At 33.0% G+C, this 18,181-nt stretch overlaps 1 protein-coding gene across 1 annotated transcript; it reads right to left on the bottom strand.

The window, feature by feature from the left end:
• Positions 1 to 53: 53 nt before the first annotated feature.
• On the bottom strand, positions 54 to 12,545 carry LOC145316552 (uncharacterized). Its single transcript, XM_080157126.1, has 12 exons — positions 12,405 to 12,545; positions 11,825 to 11,884; positions 11,188 to 11,297; positions 10,399 to 10,453; positions 9,913 to 10,027; positions 6,236 to 6,413; positions 5,562 to 5,672; positions 5,012 to 5,186; positions 4,526 to 4,616; positions 4,043 to 4,147; positions 3,070 to 3,729; positions 54 to 2,511 (listed from the first exon to the last, which is right to left on the bottom strand). Exons 1-12 carry the CDS (start codon positions 12,464 to 12,466, stop codon positions 1,585 to 1,587), a joined length of 2,649 nt encoding a protein of 882 aa, XP_080013252.1. The 5' UTR covers positions 12,467 to 12,545; the 3' UTR covers positions 54 to 1,584.
• Positions 12,546 to 18,181: the final 5,636 nt, after the last annotated feature.

An 18,181-nucleotide genomic window follows, 5' to 3' on the forward strand; every position in this document is an offset into this window, starting at 1 on the left:
TGAATTTTTTTAATAACAAAAATAAGTGTGCAGATGTCTGCTGGGCCTCAACCCCTCTTTCGGCGAAGCTCCTAAAGGCTAGGTGCGAGGCAACTAGACTATGACAAATAAAAAGACTCTATTTATTAAAAACTCAGAGTTTACTTTAAAGGAGTGTGCATTTTAAATGTTGTATGTGTGTGGCCCAAACTTTGATTATAATGTGAACAAAAGTCAGAATTTAACTGTTTGCTCTTTACATTTAGGTTTATACATTGTACCCTTCAGTTTTCCATAACGAAAAAACACTAAGGATTTACCTACTTGTCAGTTTTAGAATTTAGGTTTAAAACGACTTTCTAGAGGAAAGTAACGAATTGTTTAAGAAGCTACAGATACATTTATAAATATCTCTTTTTTTTCACATGGGTGGGGGGAGGATTATCCCACCCACTGATCTACATCAGTCAATAACAAAAATAATTCTAGATGGTAGTTTGTTATTTTTTTTTCTCATCAAGTTAAACCATCCCTGCCGTACATATCATAGACACATGTAAAAAATATTAAATTTAATTATAACATAAAAAAGAACTTTTAAAAAACTAAATTTATTACAACTATAAGATACAAATATAAATATAAAATTACACTTATATGATGTATAGAAAGAATGTAATTAGCCAATAATAGATGTAAAACAATGATGATATCACTCAGAGGGGCGCACCAACAATAATTACAGTGATGAACTATAGTTAGGAGGATGAAAATATTTCCATCTCTTAATATTATACATTTTTTAACTTTTATAAACATATAAATTTAAATACAAATTATCAAAGGTTGAATAATACTTATTCTAGAGATAATAATTGTAAGGCATATCGAATGTGAAAAAATAACCTTTTATTTACACTATCAGCTTCGCCCCTAGTCTCTATGAGAAGGTTGGGGTAAAGCAGGAAAATAAACTTTATGACGTGGATCGTGATGCAATAAAGCAGCCCGTTTCATAAAAATCTGTCGAAAATCCTTATAATAAAGTAACAAGATGTTTGTTTGTCTGTGTGTTTGTGTGTATGTTTGTGCCGAAGGATCTAGCTAACCGCTGAACCGATCAGGTTCTCATTTACAGGGTAGCTGCTCATAGGTCCTGGTAAGGTTTATAACTATTTTAAGAAATCGCCACTAGAAAAAATACCTGCTTCCCCATTTTTTGAATTAAATTTTTTTAACATAAATAAAAAATTGGGGAAAGGGGGCAACCCCAACCCCAGAAAACAAATCCACTACCAAATTTTTTTTAAACTAAAAAAAATATTGGGATATCGAATTCAACTCCCTCTCCTTAAGTACCCCTAGAGGCCTCTATGGGGCGTAGCCGCTGGTATTTAATAAGGTAAAAAACACATAAAGCTTTCGTTTTTATTGTGTAGAATAGAAAGCATATACATATGTTTTTAACTTTTAAATATCAGAGACAAGTGATTATACGAATGAAAAAAAAACTATTTAGGTCCGTACTATAATGCTGTAATTAATCAAAATTGTCCCTGCTGGATTATAGGAAAAAATGTTTATTTTTTTTTATACATTCATGTTTTATTTAGGTCGCAAAGTAAAGTTTGGCCTTAAAAGTCTGGCCCAAGGGTGACCATATTTGTTGTAAACTATAAATAAATAAGACTCAATTAAACAAAACAAAATAAAAATCAATGGAACACATAAAATAAATATAGAAACTTGATAAATTTTCAGTTCCTCGGGCAAGGTGTACAGCATAGCGTTGTATCTCTCAATATTTCTGATGCTTGCAAACAAGGATGGAATTATTAGCAGTATGTTCTCAAGCAAATGCAGCACAGAGAGTAATATAAATTCCTTCCTCACTGAATACCAGTTTGTCAGGTAATCTTGGACAGGTCTACAGTCCCAATCTTCATATATCATGGGAAGAAGCAAGGTTATACATCCATGTTGAATAACTTCCAGCCAATTCATTCTTTTTACTTGCCTTGTTTTGATATATCTATATATCATAAGGCTTACTATAATGATATGAACTATCACTACACAAGCAAAGAAGAAACAAACATGCCACAGCCGCGGTAACAACGTGAACCACTCATAGTGTTCTGTTTTCTCTATGATACTTTCATACTGAGGCCAGATTTTTGGGTCATACTTAAAATTTGAATCAATATGATAATAGTTTAGGAAACCAAGTATTCCCAAGGTTGGAGCTATCATGAAAAGCAAAGCAAGGATTTTCATACTAACTCCGATTAAATATCTGATGAACACCAATATCTTACCCAAGTCACTGACGCTGTAGCTTTTCCAGTACAGGAAGGTTTTCAATAAACCATTGACTATTGTAACAAATGACCACGCTGTTGATATGTAGAAGAGGATTGTAAAGGCAAGGTTTCTGGGATCATGTGTTGCAAATACAGCTTCTAGGCCTGATGTCCAAGGAAGAGAGGGATTATTGACTGCCAACAGAATTATCAAAGTTTTTACCATCACCTAAATAGAAATTTTTTTATTATCATTATTGTATGAATTTACTTAGATATACAGATGACAATATAATTTGGTTATCCTAAGATTAGAATATCAATCTTGATATTACTAGGTTTTTAAACAACTTCATCTAAGAAATTTTTGAATGGTTTGAATATGACCCTCACTTCCTCATGTTAAAGATGTTAAAAATTGTACATAATTTCTTTTCTTTTGGGAAAATTCAGAAGAGATGGAATGTCTTTGGAAAGGTTTTGTATTATAGGGTTAAAATAGTCTTTCTCGTATTTATTCGAAACCGGTGGATTAGAACCGGTTCTCATCAATACGAAAAAACTATGCCTGGCATCGTATTATATACAGTTTTCTACGAATATAAAAATGTACAATCATAAGATTAGCCCGGGCCTTCGGCATCTCGGGGCCAAAAAAATGGTTTTAATAATTGTACATTTTATATCCGCGGAAAGTTGTTTACAATACGATTCTAGAAATAACTAATTCTTTGTCTAGGACAGATGAATTCAGTCATAAATATTGATAAATAATCAGATACTATACCTGTGGAGTACTTTCTAGTGCCGTCTCCAGCCTGTAAAATCTGGAACATAAATTCTTATAACACATTTTCTTCTTCACAAGCTTGTAATATTCAGTTTCGACCTTAAACAATTCTTCAACTTGGTCAGTTCTGTTGATTTTACTCTGCAGGGCAAACTTAAATTTATTTCTATTTTGTTTAATTTTGTCCATTGTCTTTGCATCCAGATAAATGACAATTGTAATGGTAAAAGGACAGAATATTATCAGAAATGTTAACATCAACGCCTTTTCCCAAATGTTCATTTTCTTGGAATCTTCTCCATAGATTTGTTGTCCCAAAGACGCAATCATAGATACTCCAAATGTTACCCCCGCCACAAATGTCGTCATCCACAAAATTATGATTATAAAATCTATAAAATCTGAACCTTTACTGTCTAATTTGTAGATATTTGTCACATGGTTGGCAATCAGAATATCCTTCATGAAATCTAAATGGAAGGTGAATATTGCAATTGCAATAACAATTTTTTTCAAGGGGTATAGTTGCCTGGGAATAATTTTGATTAGTTGTTTCATAATAGGATGTAGAATATTCCTATTAATCCAGGAAACAGGATCGAAAAAAGGATAAACAATTCCATAGAAATCTGTAGCTACAAAATCACTCAATTTCTCCTGAAATAGTTGGCAGTGATTATTATAATAATATTATTTATTACATTGTATTATAGACAGCGTTCCGCGGATATTAAATTGAAAAATTACAAAACTGATATTAATTTTATGATTTTAAACTTAACTACTTAACTCTGCGTAATATATAACTTTCTAATTTTGATATCATTAACCTTTTATTCACATAATTTAAATAAATGAATCTATTCATCTTTTTGCAGAACTTCATACTGCGGACATAAAAAATGTGACAATCATGGCTTATCGACGGCTGATATGTTCTGTTTTATTTAATCTTAAAAACGCTGTTTACCTTAAAGCTATGATCTACGGTGGGGGTTGAAGTTCCTTGAATATAATAATCTTCCAGGTCATAATAGATGAGATGACAACAGTCATATTTCAGAGTAGCATTTTCCTAAACAATTATTAGTTATTATTCATTTGCCTCTAGATAATGACATCACTGGGGCTAGATTTTCGTACGGTTAAATATGTTCATCTATAAAAGGGCAAAATTCGCTTGTAATGGTATGGAATACCATAACGTTCTCTGTAGGATATTATATTAAGTAACATCCATCAGAAAACCAACCATTTGATTGGACGACCCATGATATTCCAGACATAGCAGCAGTAGGAACGACGTACAGACGAACCAACATAATTATAGAAAAACTTAGTTTTAAAAATAAAACTGGTCGAAGCTAAAAGTATTTCTTACCCAGATTGACTCCTAATAATGATGAAATGAGAGAATAATTACATATTTACAGCTTAAAGTTAATCTGTTTACCTGTAACAGAATTGCATCTAATAATAGAGGAACAGCATACTTGATTGATGAGTTTCTTATATTTATGTACATTTCTCTTACTTCGGCGTACCTAAAATATTTTTTCAATATTTTATTGTGATAAAATAAAATTTCGTATAAAGTAATACAACAGATGTAAGCTATAAAAGAACAATAAACTATCATAAAGTATAAAAAAACATGTATAACATCGAAACTTAACAAATCAGACGGTATATCATGCATGGTCATACATACGAACATTAACTAATAAATTTTTTTTTTCTTTTTCTTTTAAAATTTAAAATAAGAAATTGGGTTATTTGACTCTCTCCTCCTTAAGTGCCCCCTATAGGCCTCTAGGGGCGTAGCCGCTAGTTATACATAATTTAGAATAAAATGAATAAAATTAAACAAGTGATAAACAATTATTTAAAATAAAACGTAAGAAACTTATTATGGTGATTGTTTATTTGAAAATCATACCTATTAGAGACTATTTCGCCTCTATTCCACACAGGTTTCAGGAAAAAAGATGTGTCCATTGAGCCTTGTGACCAGTTTTCTTCCAGGAGAATTATATCAAGCAAATGTGCTATGCTCCGACTAATATTCTCATCCTCTTCCTTGTTTATCTGCTCACAAAGCTCCATTTCAATATCTATATATGTACATATATGTATTGTATGTTATTGTATATCGCATGACACAATATTTTGTTTAGGGTTTACAGACCTTATTTCTTAATGTATCATCAAAAGAAGCATATGTCCTAGTTTTCTATACATTTCTACGCAAGAATATACATATAACAATTTTTATTTTACCTACATTAACAACGAAGATTTTCAGAGCTAAAGTTTTGAAAAAGTGACTGAGCAAAAAGTAACTTTTTACATGAAACCACTTTTTTTCAACAAAATTTAGAAGTTTGATCAAATTTAGCAAAATTCTATGCCCCATTTACTTAAATACTGAGCTATCTTTGACGGACGGACCTACCATAGTTATAGAAAAGCTTTGCTTTTAAAATTACCTTTAAGTGGCGCATATTTGGTTACTCTTCGTTGAATCATCAATTCTGATATCAATATTGTGGACATCACCATTAGAATTACACATCCAATCACAAGTAATGTGTTGTCACCTAAAATAAGTTTGAAAATATCTCAAGACTGTTAAAACTGTTTGGAAAAGAAAGCTCGGTTCCTAATGATTTGTAGTTAAAACAAGGATGACAACATCCAAAAAAGTAAAGCTCTAAGATCAGAAGGAAGGAACAATAATTCTTGTAGAGTATCAGAACTTTATAAGCAGAACATTAATTTCTAAACGAAATTGTAAATAAATTTGCGTAAATATAGGATATAGTGTAACTTTCATTTTTAGGATTTGGTTATAGAGATGCCTCGTTTATAATACTGTACCTTATTGTCAAAAGAATCATTATTCTAAAATCATAGAAAAGAATATTTATACAATACAAAAATGCCATAAAAAAGGTCGAAATCAGCAAGATATAAATGGACGTACGGACTATCTGGTAACAATTAAAGAGTTGATACGCTTTGTAGTTAGCACCTAACTGTTATAGGAATCATCATGCAAAGTTAGAAATCGATAGGACAATTTTAACATTTCTAAATTAACAAAAAGAGCTAACCGTTACATTTTACAGATTTGTAATTTTTCTCAAATATAAAACTTTACCTTGTACACAATCAACTTCATCAGCATCGTGTAGACATCCATCAAGATTATTATTACATCTAGTAGCACACACTGCCAGGCGGGTTCCATATTTATCTGTACAGGTAAACTGTCCTGGTCCTATGGTATCGAGGGTTCCATCTTTACCATTTATACAATAACTCTCCAAAGTTAAATTCTACAAAAGAAAAAAATGACGTTTAATAAAATATGAAAATGAAAAGGGATGTTCATATATATGTAGGTGCTTTTTAAAGGCGAAGCTTTTCTATAATTAGGGTCGGTCCGTCCGTCCGTCCGTCCATTCGTCCGTCCGTCCGTAACGGATAGCTTTTTTCGTTAATTTAGGCATGTTAGAATTGTCCTGTCGATTTCAAATTTTGCATGGTGATACCTTTAGCAGTTAGGTACGATATAGAAAGCGTAGCAACTCTATAATCATTACCAAAATGTCCGTACGTCCATTTTAAACATGATGATTTTTTTTACTTTTTTAACATCAAATTTTTATGTGATCTAATTATCCGATTGATCTGATTTTTGGTATATTGATTCCTGGGATAATGTATAATGTAATAATCGAAGCAACTCTATAATCAAGTCCTAAAAATGTAAGAATGTTCATAAACATTATCCTGTATCAAGCAGTTTTTAACAAATTTACTCACAATTTTGCTTTGACTCTTATACATTTATATTAGGATTATCAGTTCTGAAACTATACAAGTGTTAACGTCCGTTTGTCCTACCGTTTCAGTGCTTCGCTTTTATGGATGTTGTCATCCTTGATTAACTAAACATTTTAAAATTTATACGTTAATTGAAGAAAGCAAAAATAATAAAAGTTTCCTCAACAATACTGATAGAATTTAAAAAAATTTTAAAAGCGAAGCTTTTCTATAATTAGGGTCGGTCGGTTCGTCCGTCCGTCCGTAACGGATAGCTTTTTTCGCTAATTTAGGCATGTTAGAATTGTCCTATTGATTTCAAACTTTGCATGGTGATTCCTGTAGTAGTTTGGTACGATTTAGAAAGCGTAGCAACTCTATAATCATTACCAGAATGTCCGTACGTCCATTTTAAACATGTTGATTTTTTTACTTTTTTAACATAAAATTTTTATGTGATCTAATTATCCGATTGATCTGATTTTTGGTATACTGATTCCTGGGACAACAAAGTACAATATTATAAGTGAAGCAACTCTATAATCAAGGCCTAAAATGTAAGTATGTCCAACAAACATTATTCTGTATCAAGCAGTTTTTCAACATTTTTACTTACAATTTTGCTTCGACATTTATACATTTATATTCTGATTATTCAGTTCTGACACTATACAAGTGTTAGTGTACGTTTGTCCTACCGTTTCAGTGCTTCGCTTTTATGGATGTTGTCATCCTTGTTGTAAAAAAAAAACATTTTTATTTAACCCTTTACAGTCGGGCCCCTTGCCGCACCTTAATCGGTCGGGAGGGGGGGGGGCGTTCAACGCCCCCCCTTATTATCTCAGTTCCTATTAGAGCTAGAGGGCTAATTTTTTTTTGTCCAAGTCCCATCTTTGGTAATGAATTTCCGACCTTTTATATGTCTAAGTCAATTTTCGCTTCCTTCACCCTTTTATTTACCAACCTTTGTTTTTAGGTCTTTATTTACTTAAAAATTTCAAACGGCTGTAATTTTCTTATTTTTGAAGCTAGAAAATTTTTTTTTTCCAGAAAATGTTTATCTTTATGTAAATTTTACATTAGAAATATCAAAATATAAATTTCAGCGGCCGCAGCTGTACTTGGCAGCTGCCAGCCGCCGCAGTCGGCGGTCGGCGGGAAACGGCGGCAGATCTTCATGAAATTGTAATACGTTATGTAGACATGTAAGAAAAGCTTAAGTTTAAAATTTTAAGTATCTAAGTCAAAAATTGCGGCCACAGGAGCCTTTTAAAGATTTCTGGAGACCTGGAGGATCAGGAACCTGAAAGTGACATGAACACCTGTATTTCATATAAGGATGTACTACTAAAGGATGTTTTAGTATTTTGGTATGATAAAATGCTTTGTTTTAGTCAAAAAAAATATTTTTGCGGTAGATTCCTCTTAGTATTATTTTTAGCGATTTCGAAAATTTGAGTACCCCCCCCCCCCCGACAACAAAATAATAATTTAAGTAAACTATTATTAGGTTGGACAGGAGGAAGGGAGGGAGGGTATATAAGGCGAGACACGAGCCTTGCCTTGCCTCCTTAGTCAACCATGCCAACCAGTTTAGGATCTCAGTCCCTCGCTACAAGGCAGTCGACTAGCAAACAGCTTCAAGCTTTCAGTCTATTTATATACAGAATTCTTACTGTATTGTTTACCCCTTTCCCCTCCCATCTGACCAACAACCCCCTTATCCCCGCCCCCTTTATGTTCTCCCTCTCGTCCGCTCCGTGTCCGCGTTTTTTTACTGTATTGTTTACCCCTTTCCTCTCCCATCTGACCAACAACCCCCTTTTCCCAGTCCCCTTTATGTTCTCCCTCTCGTCCGCGTTTTTTTAGCAAGAACAATTTTATTTGTGGGTTGCGTAGCAATATTTAAAAGAAATAGCCTAACCTAAAATAGTTTTTTGAAATTTAGAAAATTAAAGTACCCCCGACATTGAACATCTGTGGCCGCAGCGCTCGGCTCCCTAGCCTATAACCTAACCTAACCTAACCTAAAATAGTTTTTTGAAATTTAGAAAATTAAAGTACCCCAGACAACGAACATCCGTGGCCGCAGCGCTCGGCTCCCTAGCCTATAACCTAACCTAACCTAACCTAAAATAGTTTTTTGAAATTTAGAAAATTAAAGTACCCCAGACAACGAACATCCGTGGCCGCAGCGCTCGGCTCCCTAGCCTATAACCTAACCTAACCTAACCTAAAATAGTTTTTTGAAATTTAGAAAATTAAAGTACCCCAGACAACGAACATCCGTGGCCGCAGCGCTCGGCTCCCTAGCCTATAACCTAACCTAACCTAACCTAAAATAGTTTTTGAAATTTAGAAAATTAGAGTACCCCGACATCAAGTTGTGGACACAGGAAAAAGGCAAGCTTCAATTTAATTCAATAACGTGTCTGTGCTGTGGAGAAGCCTCGCTTCGCTCGGCTTCCCCACACAGCACGGACACGTTATTGAATTAAATTGAAGCTTGCCTTTTTCCTGTGTCCAAATCTTTTCCTCCTCCCGCAGACTATCCAGACTGTCGGGGGGGGGGGGGGGGGGGTACTCAAATTTTCAAATTGATAAAAAATTTTGTAACAGGATAACGCCATTTTTGCTCTTTACCTGGATGACCCTGCCAGTTTTGCTGGCATCCTGTGCCCGCCAGGATGGAGATATTCAAAAAATTCCAACTCTCAGTTATGTGTCATACCCATACAATTAAACACACACAGAAAATGAGATAGAAAAAACCGGATGGGGGCGGTTCAACGCCCCCCCCCCCCCTCGACCGTTAAGGGTTAAGTAAAGCAAGAGGGGACTCTGTCACAATAGAAAAATATGAAACCTGCCCTGTATTTTTAGAAAGATTCCCTTGAAATGTCATAACTACAGGGCTATAACCATGCCATTTAAATACTAAAATAAGGTTTAGAGATAATTTTGTAATTAGTACAAAATTAATTATATTCTTATTTAAAAGTTTCTTACCTGATTAGAAATATAAGATGGCACGTCATTTATGCAAACAAACTTCTCCGATAAATTAAGAATTGTTGCATCAATTTTCCAACAGTTCTTACTTTCTTTCCAATATTCATCGTTTCTAAATATATTTATATTTTCAAGGGATATTATAAATATAGGATAGATAGTCTAAATTGAATTGAGAGGACATTTAGCTGTATATTATACTGGCTGGTCCATTTTGAAGAAGATCCTTTATTTGTTGTCAGAAAAAACTTTAGGGGAAATGTGATTACTAGTGAGCATCCAGTATAATTTATTATGTCCTTCGGTCTGTCTGCCATCATACAAAATGAATACTAAAAATATAAAAGTTTCGTGACTTTTTCTCCCATAAAACTATTCTTAGTTTTAATAAATGCTAATTAAATACCATTGTCCGTGTTCCCATTCAGGATTTTTTTTGGGCTATAATTATGGATGTTGTCATCCTTGTTTTATCAGATTTACCTGCAAATATCATAGTTATCCAAATGAGAGCCACAACTCCATACTTGCTCCGTACCTGATTTATTTTTATATAGTCAATTATACAATCACGAAAAATGCATAAAACGTAAAATGATTATAATCAAGACCAAAAATAACTGCTAAAGCAAAAAAAATATTTTAATTGGGATAAAACAGCTTATTGGAATAAATGGTATTTGAAAATATTTATACATAAATATATTATATATTATGTACATATATTGCAAGGGACATAGTAAGTAAAACTTCGTTACAAATACAGACATAAAAACATTGAAAAAAATTGAAACCTCGTGAAAAAAGGACTTCAGAAAGCACACACAAATTATGTATAAACATGTGGACAAAGAAATTAAATAATATATTCCGTTGTCATAAAAGAAAACATTAAAAACATCACGAAAACTTTCTATTTTATATGCTATGTATAGGAAATCCCTCCAAAAATTAAGATATCTATTTTAAATATCAGCAGAGAAAATCACATTTCCCCTGACAAATAGACATATGAACATTTTGAATGATAAAGTAGCTTCGACACAAAACAAGGATTACGAAGCAGCTTATAGTGCCTATAAAAAATAACGTCATACAATACAAATGACCAATCATAGGCCAGTATACATTTTACCATTAGTCAATTACAATAAATACTACTGGCCTATCATCGTCATTTGTATTGTGTGACGTCATTTTTATATAGTCACTATAAGCTGCTTCAAGTATTACAACACTTTAAACAAGCATAATGCTCAATTGTATTCTAACCTCTAGAACACCATTCATCTACTGGAACACATTGGTCTAAACAAAGGTAACCATTTTTTCCACCGGTTTCGCATGCTTCCAGATTCGAAACAGAAAAATCATCCAACCACCTAAATGATGACGTGTATTGTTTTGGGAAGATCCATTGGAATTTACCCACAATCTGCACTGGAGCCATAAACCCCAACTAGGATTCTTTATATTTGAATAAGAATAAGTTTTAAGATTTGTTTATAAAATTGTTTGACCCATAGAATTGTGTAGAATTTAAAATTGCAGATCAAGTTTTCATCACTGACAGCCGAGAAATTCACATTCCCATATCGTTGCGGATTGACATAGTGATGGACAGCGAGTAAAATCATAGAGTGGCTTCGCTACCAAAAATTTACATATTTAAAATGGTAGCAGAGAATTTCTGTTAATAATTATAAAGCTAATACGCTTCCTAATCGATGAACACGATCTGATCTTTCGATACGGACTTACAGACTGATCATAAACGAAGAAAAATTTTTAATATAAAAAAATTATGGTAAAAATTCACTTAACCTCACAATGATTTAACATCTAGGGCTATATGTAAAGAAACGTATATGTTATCACAATTAGACTGTAAAGTAAAGTTATAACTTACTTGCAATTTGAGTAGGATTCATCTGTTCGATTCAACAGATTAAACGTCCTATCACAATACCTAAATACATGTATCATAGAATTAAAATGAGCTTTAAAGATTGGTTCTTTTCTTTTTTTACACCAATCTTTTTTGCAGCTTCATTCCGTAAGGTGCGTAGGGGTGTTTTTGAAAGGGTCAACACCGCCCTTTAAATTGGAATTGGGAAGGCCCACTTTAAGCTTTTACCCCTAATGGTTTCACATATACATGGTTTATCGCCGTGCACGCCACTAAGAAAGATTATACAATTTATTGTCGATTCAAAATTTTAATTAATTTGGATTATTTTTTTTTATCAACAACAGAACCTAAACTATCATGAAATTAAATTGTAAACGCGGATTTGTTTAGGTCATGAATTCATTCCACATGTCTTCACATTGTGTATGATGATTTGATAATAATATAATGCTCAAAGGTTGATGCAAAACTTTTTAGGTAAGGTTCGCAAAACCACAACAGGGTTTAGTTTCTACACCACAGGGCTTTAGATTTTCATGATAACTAACCAACTTACTAAACAAAAAAATTTTCCTACCTTACTGAACAATTAATTAGTTCACAACAAGATATCAAATAAAATAACAAAACATAAATCATCTTATTTTTACGCCATTTCAATTTTTTTAAGTAATAGAAAATAGTGTGTATAACTTAACAACTAATAAAAAATAAACACGGAATCGTTGTAAATTGATGATAAGAAAATTAAAAAAACAAGGATGACAACATCCATAAAAGCGAAGCACTGAAACGGTAGGACAAACGGACATTAACACTTGTATAGTGTCATAACTGAATAATCATAATATAAATGTATAAGAGTCAAAGCAAAATTGTAAGTAAATTTGTTGAAAAACTGCTTGATTCAGGATAATGTTTATGGACATACTTACATTTTTAGGACATGGTTATAGAGTTGCTTCGCTTATTAAATTATACTTTGTTGTCCCAGGAATAAATATACCAAAAATCAGATCAATCGGATGATTAGATCACATAAAAATTTGTTGTTAACAAAGTAAAAAAATGAACATTTAAAATGGACGTACGGACATTTTGGTGATGATTATAGAGTTGCTACGCTTTCTAAATCGTACCTAACTACTAAAGGAATCACCATGCAAAATTTGAAATCGATAGGACAATTCTAACATGCCAAAATTAACGAAAAAAGCTATCCGTTACGGACGTACGGACGGACCGACCCTAATTATAGAAAAGCTTCGTTTTTAAAAAGTAGATAAGTTTTATAAGCTGCGAAGCTATATATTCCAATGTTCATTTGATCTGGCCGTCTGTCCAGAAGGGGAGTATATTTATTCGGTTGTTAGTAGAGATAGACGGCTGGATTTTCTAAGGAGATTCTACAGACCACCTAATCAAGAATTTTTGGTATATCTATGGTGTTCTTTTAGACATGAGACTTTAGGAGAGATTAGTACAAACATTAAACATTTAATGCAGAAGAACAAAGAGTAGTATTAGAGCAGCTCCCCTACTGATAGTGAATCATTTAGAAGGTGAATCATTATTGCTTGAATTTGTCACAAAATAATAAGTGAGAATATTTGTAATTCGTATATATGTAGATATGTCTCATTCAATAATGTACAGTGAATATATAATATGCACAATTCAAGATTTTTTTTAAGCAAAGCTATTCTGCAAGTGTTGATTGGTTGGCAATACGACAAATATTAAAAAAAAAGAATGTGTAGAAAACTTCAGCCGCCTTTTAAAATTACAGCATTCTGTGTCTATAGTTTGTTAGATAAAGGAAGGCTAAAAGGTTTTGACAACAGCTACTGCTTTACAATTTTAGCAAAATACTCTCAAATAATCAGGTTGTTATAATAATTATGGCTGTGGTTAGCCGCTATCAACCGACTGAAGAATAAGATCTTCCGTGGTGGAGCTAGTTTGCTGCAACAGAAAAATTTTGTTTTGGCAGCTTAGAGGCATTAACGGCTAAAAGTTCTACTATGGATTGTCCAAACTAAGTCAATTTTAGATTGTTTTTGGATATTGCTATACTTGTTAATGCATATTTCTGCTAAATATCGCAGAATATTTTAATCTTGCAAAGTAGGAAGTTTGGATTCAACCCTCTGATCGTTCATATAAACAACTCATACCCCGCCCCCTTTTCCATTATGAATATTTTTGAAAATAAAGGGGCTAACCAATGAATGAAGAGTAATCACAGTAAATAAACTATTTTCAAATTTAAGAAGAATAAGTTGGAAAAAGATGGGGAGGGGGGGGGGTGCACTTGTTGAGAGGTCCAATAAGTAATTTAGGGGTATTTCCGGAAGTTTATATTCTATAGTTGGGTTAATTATTTAATTGAACAAACAGAGTATCCATGCATGAAGCGAGCTTTTTTTTAACATTTTTATCAATATTTTCAGTAAATATTTAACAATAACTTAATTTTTGTTAAACTCAATTAAGGAACATGTCAGAAGCACTTTGGACAAGGGACAAGGTACTTTTCAACAAATAGATATAGGCTGGAAATGACCAAACGGCTGAACACACAAGAGATATTCGAATTAAAGGGCCTATACATTATTTGAAATAGCAAAGACTCGTAACGTATACAAATTCTTTAGAAAAGACACATTTTTAAGTAAGATTATTTTTGTGCGTTGTCTGAGTGTTGAGTGTGTTGATTTCACAAAACAAAAAAGAAAGGGGAGGGGGGGGGGGGCGGGGGGGGTATAAACGATGCCATAAAAACCGCAAGCAGACCAACGAACACTGATAAATTGTGGAGTGACTTGCTACAACCAACTTTTCATTAGTTTCAACGTCCATTACACCGACCTTTTCAATTAATTCTATTCTGAATTGATGATGGGAAATTAATAATTGTATTTCTCATGAAACTTAGTTATTGCTATTAATATAAACACAACAATAAATTAAGAAAGGATAATTGTATTCAAAATTATTAATTGATTCTTAATAATATTAGAACTTATTGACAATAACTTATTAGTAGCAAAGCTACTCTATAATTTAAAAAAATATTTTGGGGTAAACGACATTTTATCTACTCCTATTTAAGATAGACGTATACAAAACCTTCGTCGGGGCCAGACAGCTTTTAAGCAGCTTTTTGGTTTCTTTTATTCTATACTACTAATTTACACATATTGTAGGTGTTTTAGTAGTTTGGTGTTGCCAGTATTGCGTGATTGGTTAATATCTAGCTGTACCGCATTGTTCGTGGCTATTAATCTAGATTTTGGAATATGCTTTTTAATCAACTAGTTACGGGAATAGTGCACTTGGAAAAATTCTCACAAATGCAGGCTATTACAAATGTTTATGGATCTTTCACTCTCTTTCTAGACTTCCCAGGAGGGTTAAAATACAAGACCTCTATTTTTCAGTTAGGGAAACTGTATAGTTCTGAGTATTATAAAGCGTTATATGTTAGATTATAATGCAATACACATTTATTTATATATATATATATAATGGCGCAGGTCTATATCAACGAATATTTATCCATCTTTTAAACTTACGGTATTCACAACTCATGCATACTTAGGACCTCTAAAGCTTGGAACAATCAAAGGGTTCTTTCTTGTGTGTTACTTTACACCCCCATTAATGGGGCAGAAAAAATATAATGTTCCCGTTCTTCAACCTTATTTGACGTTACAGTGCTCCATGAACAGTAGTCTCACCCGTAAATGGAAGTCTTCCAAGTTTGACTCTTATCCCCTATATAATCTTTAAATGATTTAATCAACCATTGTCACTGCCTTGACTATTTTCGAGAGAGTTATGAATCATATTTATTGCGAAAGCGCTGCTTTACCAAATCTATTGTATTGCCTCAACTGTTGAATCATATGCGACTGCGTAACTAGGAAAAGCGTAAGCGTATTTTCATAGAAATGCTCTCCTCGCTTAACAAGACATCGACCAACATGCGTAAATTCCAGCAAATCATTTTCAAATACGCTTTTAAAACGTTAGATGTTTTGACTAAGGTGCTTGGTTGAAAAAGAGAAGGGAATGACGCTAAAATGCGTCGATTAGGATAATTTTCTTGTAAAGTCTTTACAGATGTTGTTATTATGTTTCATGTGTAGTTAGTATTGGACTTATTATTGACGTGAGAACAATTTATTTAATTTAATAAATTATTTAAATTAAAAAAAGTTAATAACATGAAGTTCTAGTTTACATATTAAAGTGAAAACAAATAAGTAGAAATAAATCTCGCTTTTGACTGTAGGATAATTTTTATTAACAAAACGATTTTGAATACGATTCAAAGGTATTTACCTACAAAGATATCATTAAAGTACAACAAAAAATGAAACAAATAAAGTAATATTACATTTTATTGCAGTAATGGTAAATGGTAGCGTGCCCGCATGTCGTCGGGGAGGTGCCATGTTCGATTATGGACCACACCGCGACATACAACAGAATTGTTTCATATTGCTGCTATGTCGTATGCGCGATATTATTATCTATAATACAAAGTAGAACGATGTTTGTCCGTCTGTCCGGCTGTCTGTCCGTCTGAAGCTTAAGATCTCAGTAACCGCTGAACCGATTGGGCTCTACTTTTCAGGGATTATACCTACTGGTCCTGTGATGGTTTTAAGATATTTTCTTGGGGGTGGAACACCCCCAACCCCCCCCCCCCCCATTTTTTTTATTGCAGAAGATTTCCTTGGTTTCACCTGAATTTTTTTTTTATCACCTCTTGGGGCAAAGCCCCTAGAGGCTAGGGGCGAAGCCGCTAGTATATTATATAGGAATGCCTAATCCCAAAGCTTAAGATCAGCTCATTACCATTCACAAGTAGGACTGCACTAGAAAGGTCGTGCAAGATTCTTTTTATTGCCTTGGAACCTACTATAAATGTAAGGATCTATTTTGTTATTATCCATCACAAGAGGTAAAAATAAGGTATCACAGACATAATTAGAAGATAGAAGTTATATGTACAGGAAATATATTGGATGTACCTACAGATTTTGATTTCAGCTCAGTCACCAGATGAGTTAGTTTAAATTGCCTTGCTTTTTGTTGTTTGTTATTCATTAATTAACTTGAGGCTCAGCAGCAACAGCTGCATTCAGCTGAATATTTCAGACATCGCCTGTCCAATTCTGGAGAAAAAAATACGCAGCCAATGCATACTTCGCAGTCTTTAAAACTAATTTTGGATATATGGCAACTGCTGCAGCATTCCAAAAATTTGACAGTCGTCGTCAGTAAGACAATAATAATCTACGAATCCCATATCCAGCAAGAACGAAACTTATGAAACAGTATTTTAAAAAAAATGCTGATCCTAGATCTCTATCAGAACCAATACGAAGCTTAAGCATAAAATTTCTAATAAAAAACTTTAAATAAAACAAACAAACGGAACTAAATAACCGCTGAGTAACAAAGCTTTAAATAATTTTAAAATTTTATTGATTGTTACCACATATGCTCTTGTGGTAAAATTAATAATAAATATGTTTATGATGTTAGTTTTAAAAGGACGAAAGAACAATATTATTTTTAAATCCAATTGTAAATGGACGAATGCGTCAGATAGCAGCGAAGCTTTTAGAAGAAATATACAGAACTTAGGTCATAATTCAAAGCATGGGTAACAAAGTCCATAAAAGCGAAGTTTAAACATGATTGTATTTAAATTAGTTTGGGATATATTTACATTTTTAGGACTTAATAATGGAGTTGCTCTAACAAAAATAAGATGAATGGGATAATTATGTCATACAAAAGGCTGTTGTCAAAAAGAACAACATAATCATATTTCAAATGGACGAACGGAAACTCTAAAAATGATGATAGGTTTGCAATGCTTGCTAACTCGTATTGATGTGTTACAGGCGTCATAAGTTTAAATCGATGGGGCAATTAAAACATGCATATAATGTAATGTTTAGATCTAGTCGTCTTTATAAAAACGTCTGCTTTTAAAAATAAGTACTGGGCGTAATATTTGCTAAAGTATAAAAACCAATATAACAGAAGAAATAACACACATGCCTTATAGAGTAGCTTATCAAATAAAATTCATCTGTTACTGTATTAAATTTATTGTTTCTTTTTTTCGTGCAAAGAAGGTTACAGTTATTTCTTTAGTAGCGCTGCTACTCCAGATTATAAACCATATGTAAGTAGTTATCTGCATTTTTTTTTGCATTTCTAGCATGTCTAAATTAACGTCGATAGCAATCCGTAGTAGAGACGGATCCACTGACCGACGTGCGGACCGGCCAAAATGAAAATGGATGTTTTCTTCCTTGTTTTCTT

This window comes from Acartia tonsa, chromosome 4, assembly GCF_053477335.1.
Source record: "Acartia tonsa isolate MP-2025a chromosome 4, ASM5347733v1, whole genome shotgun sequence".
Taxonomy (NCBI): Eukaryota; Metazoa; Arthropoda; class Copepoda; order Calanoida; family Acartiidae; genus Acartia; species Acartia tonsa.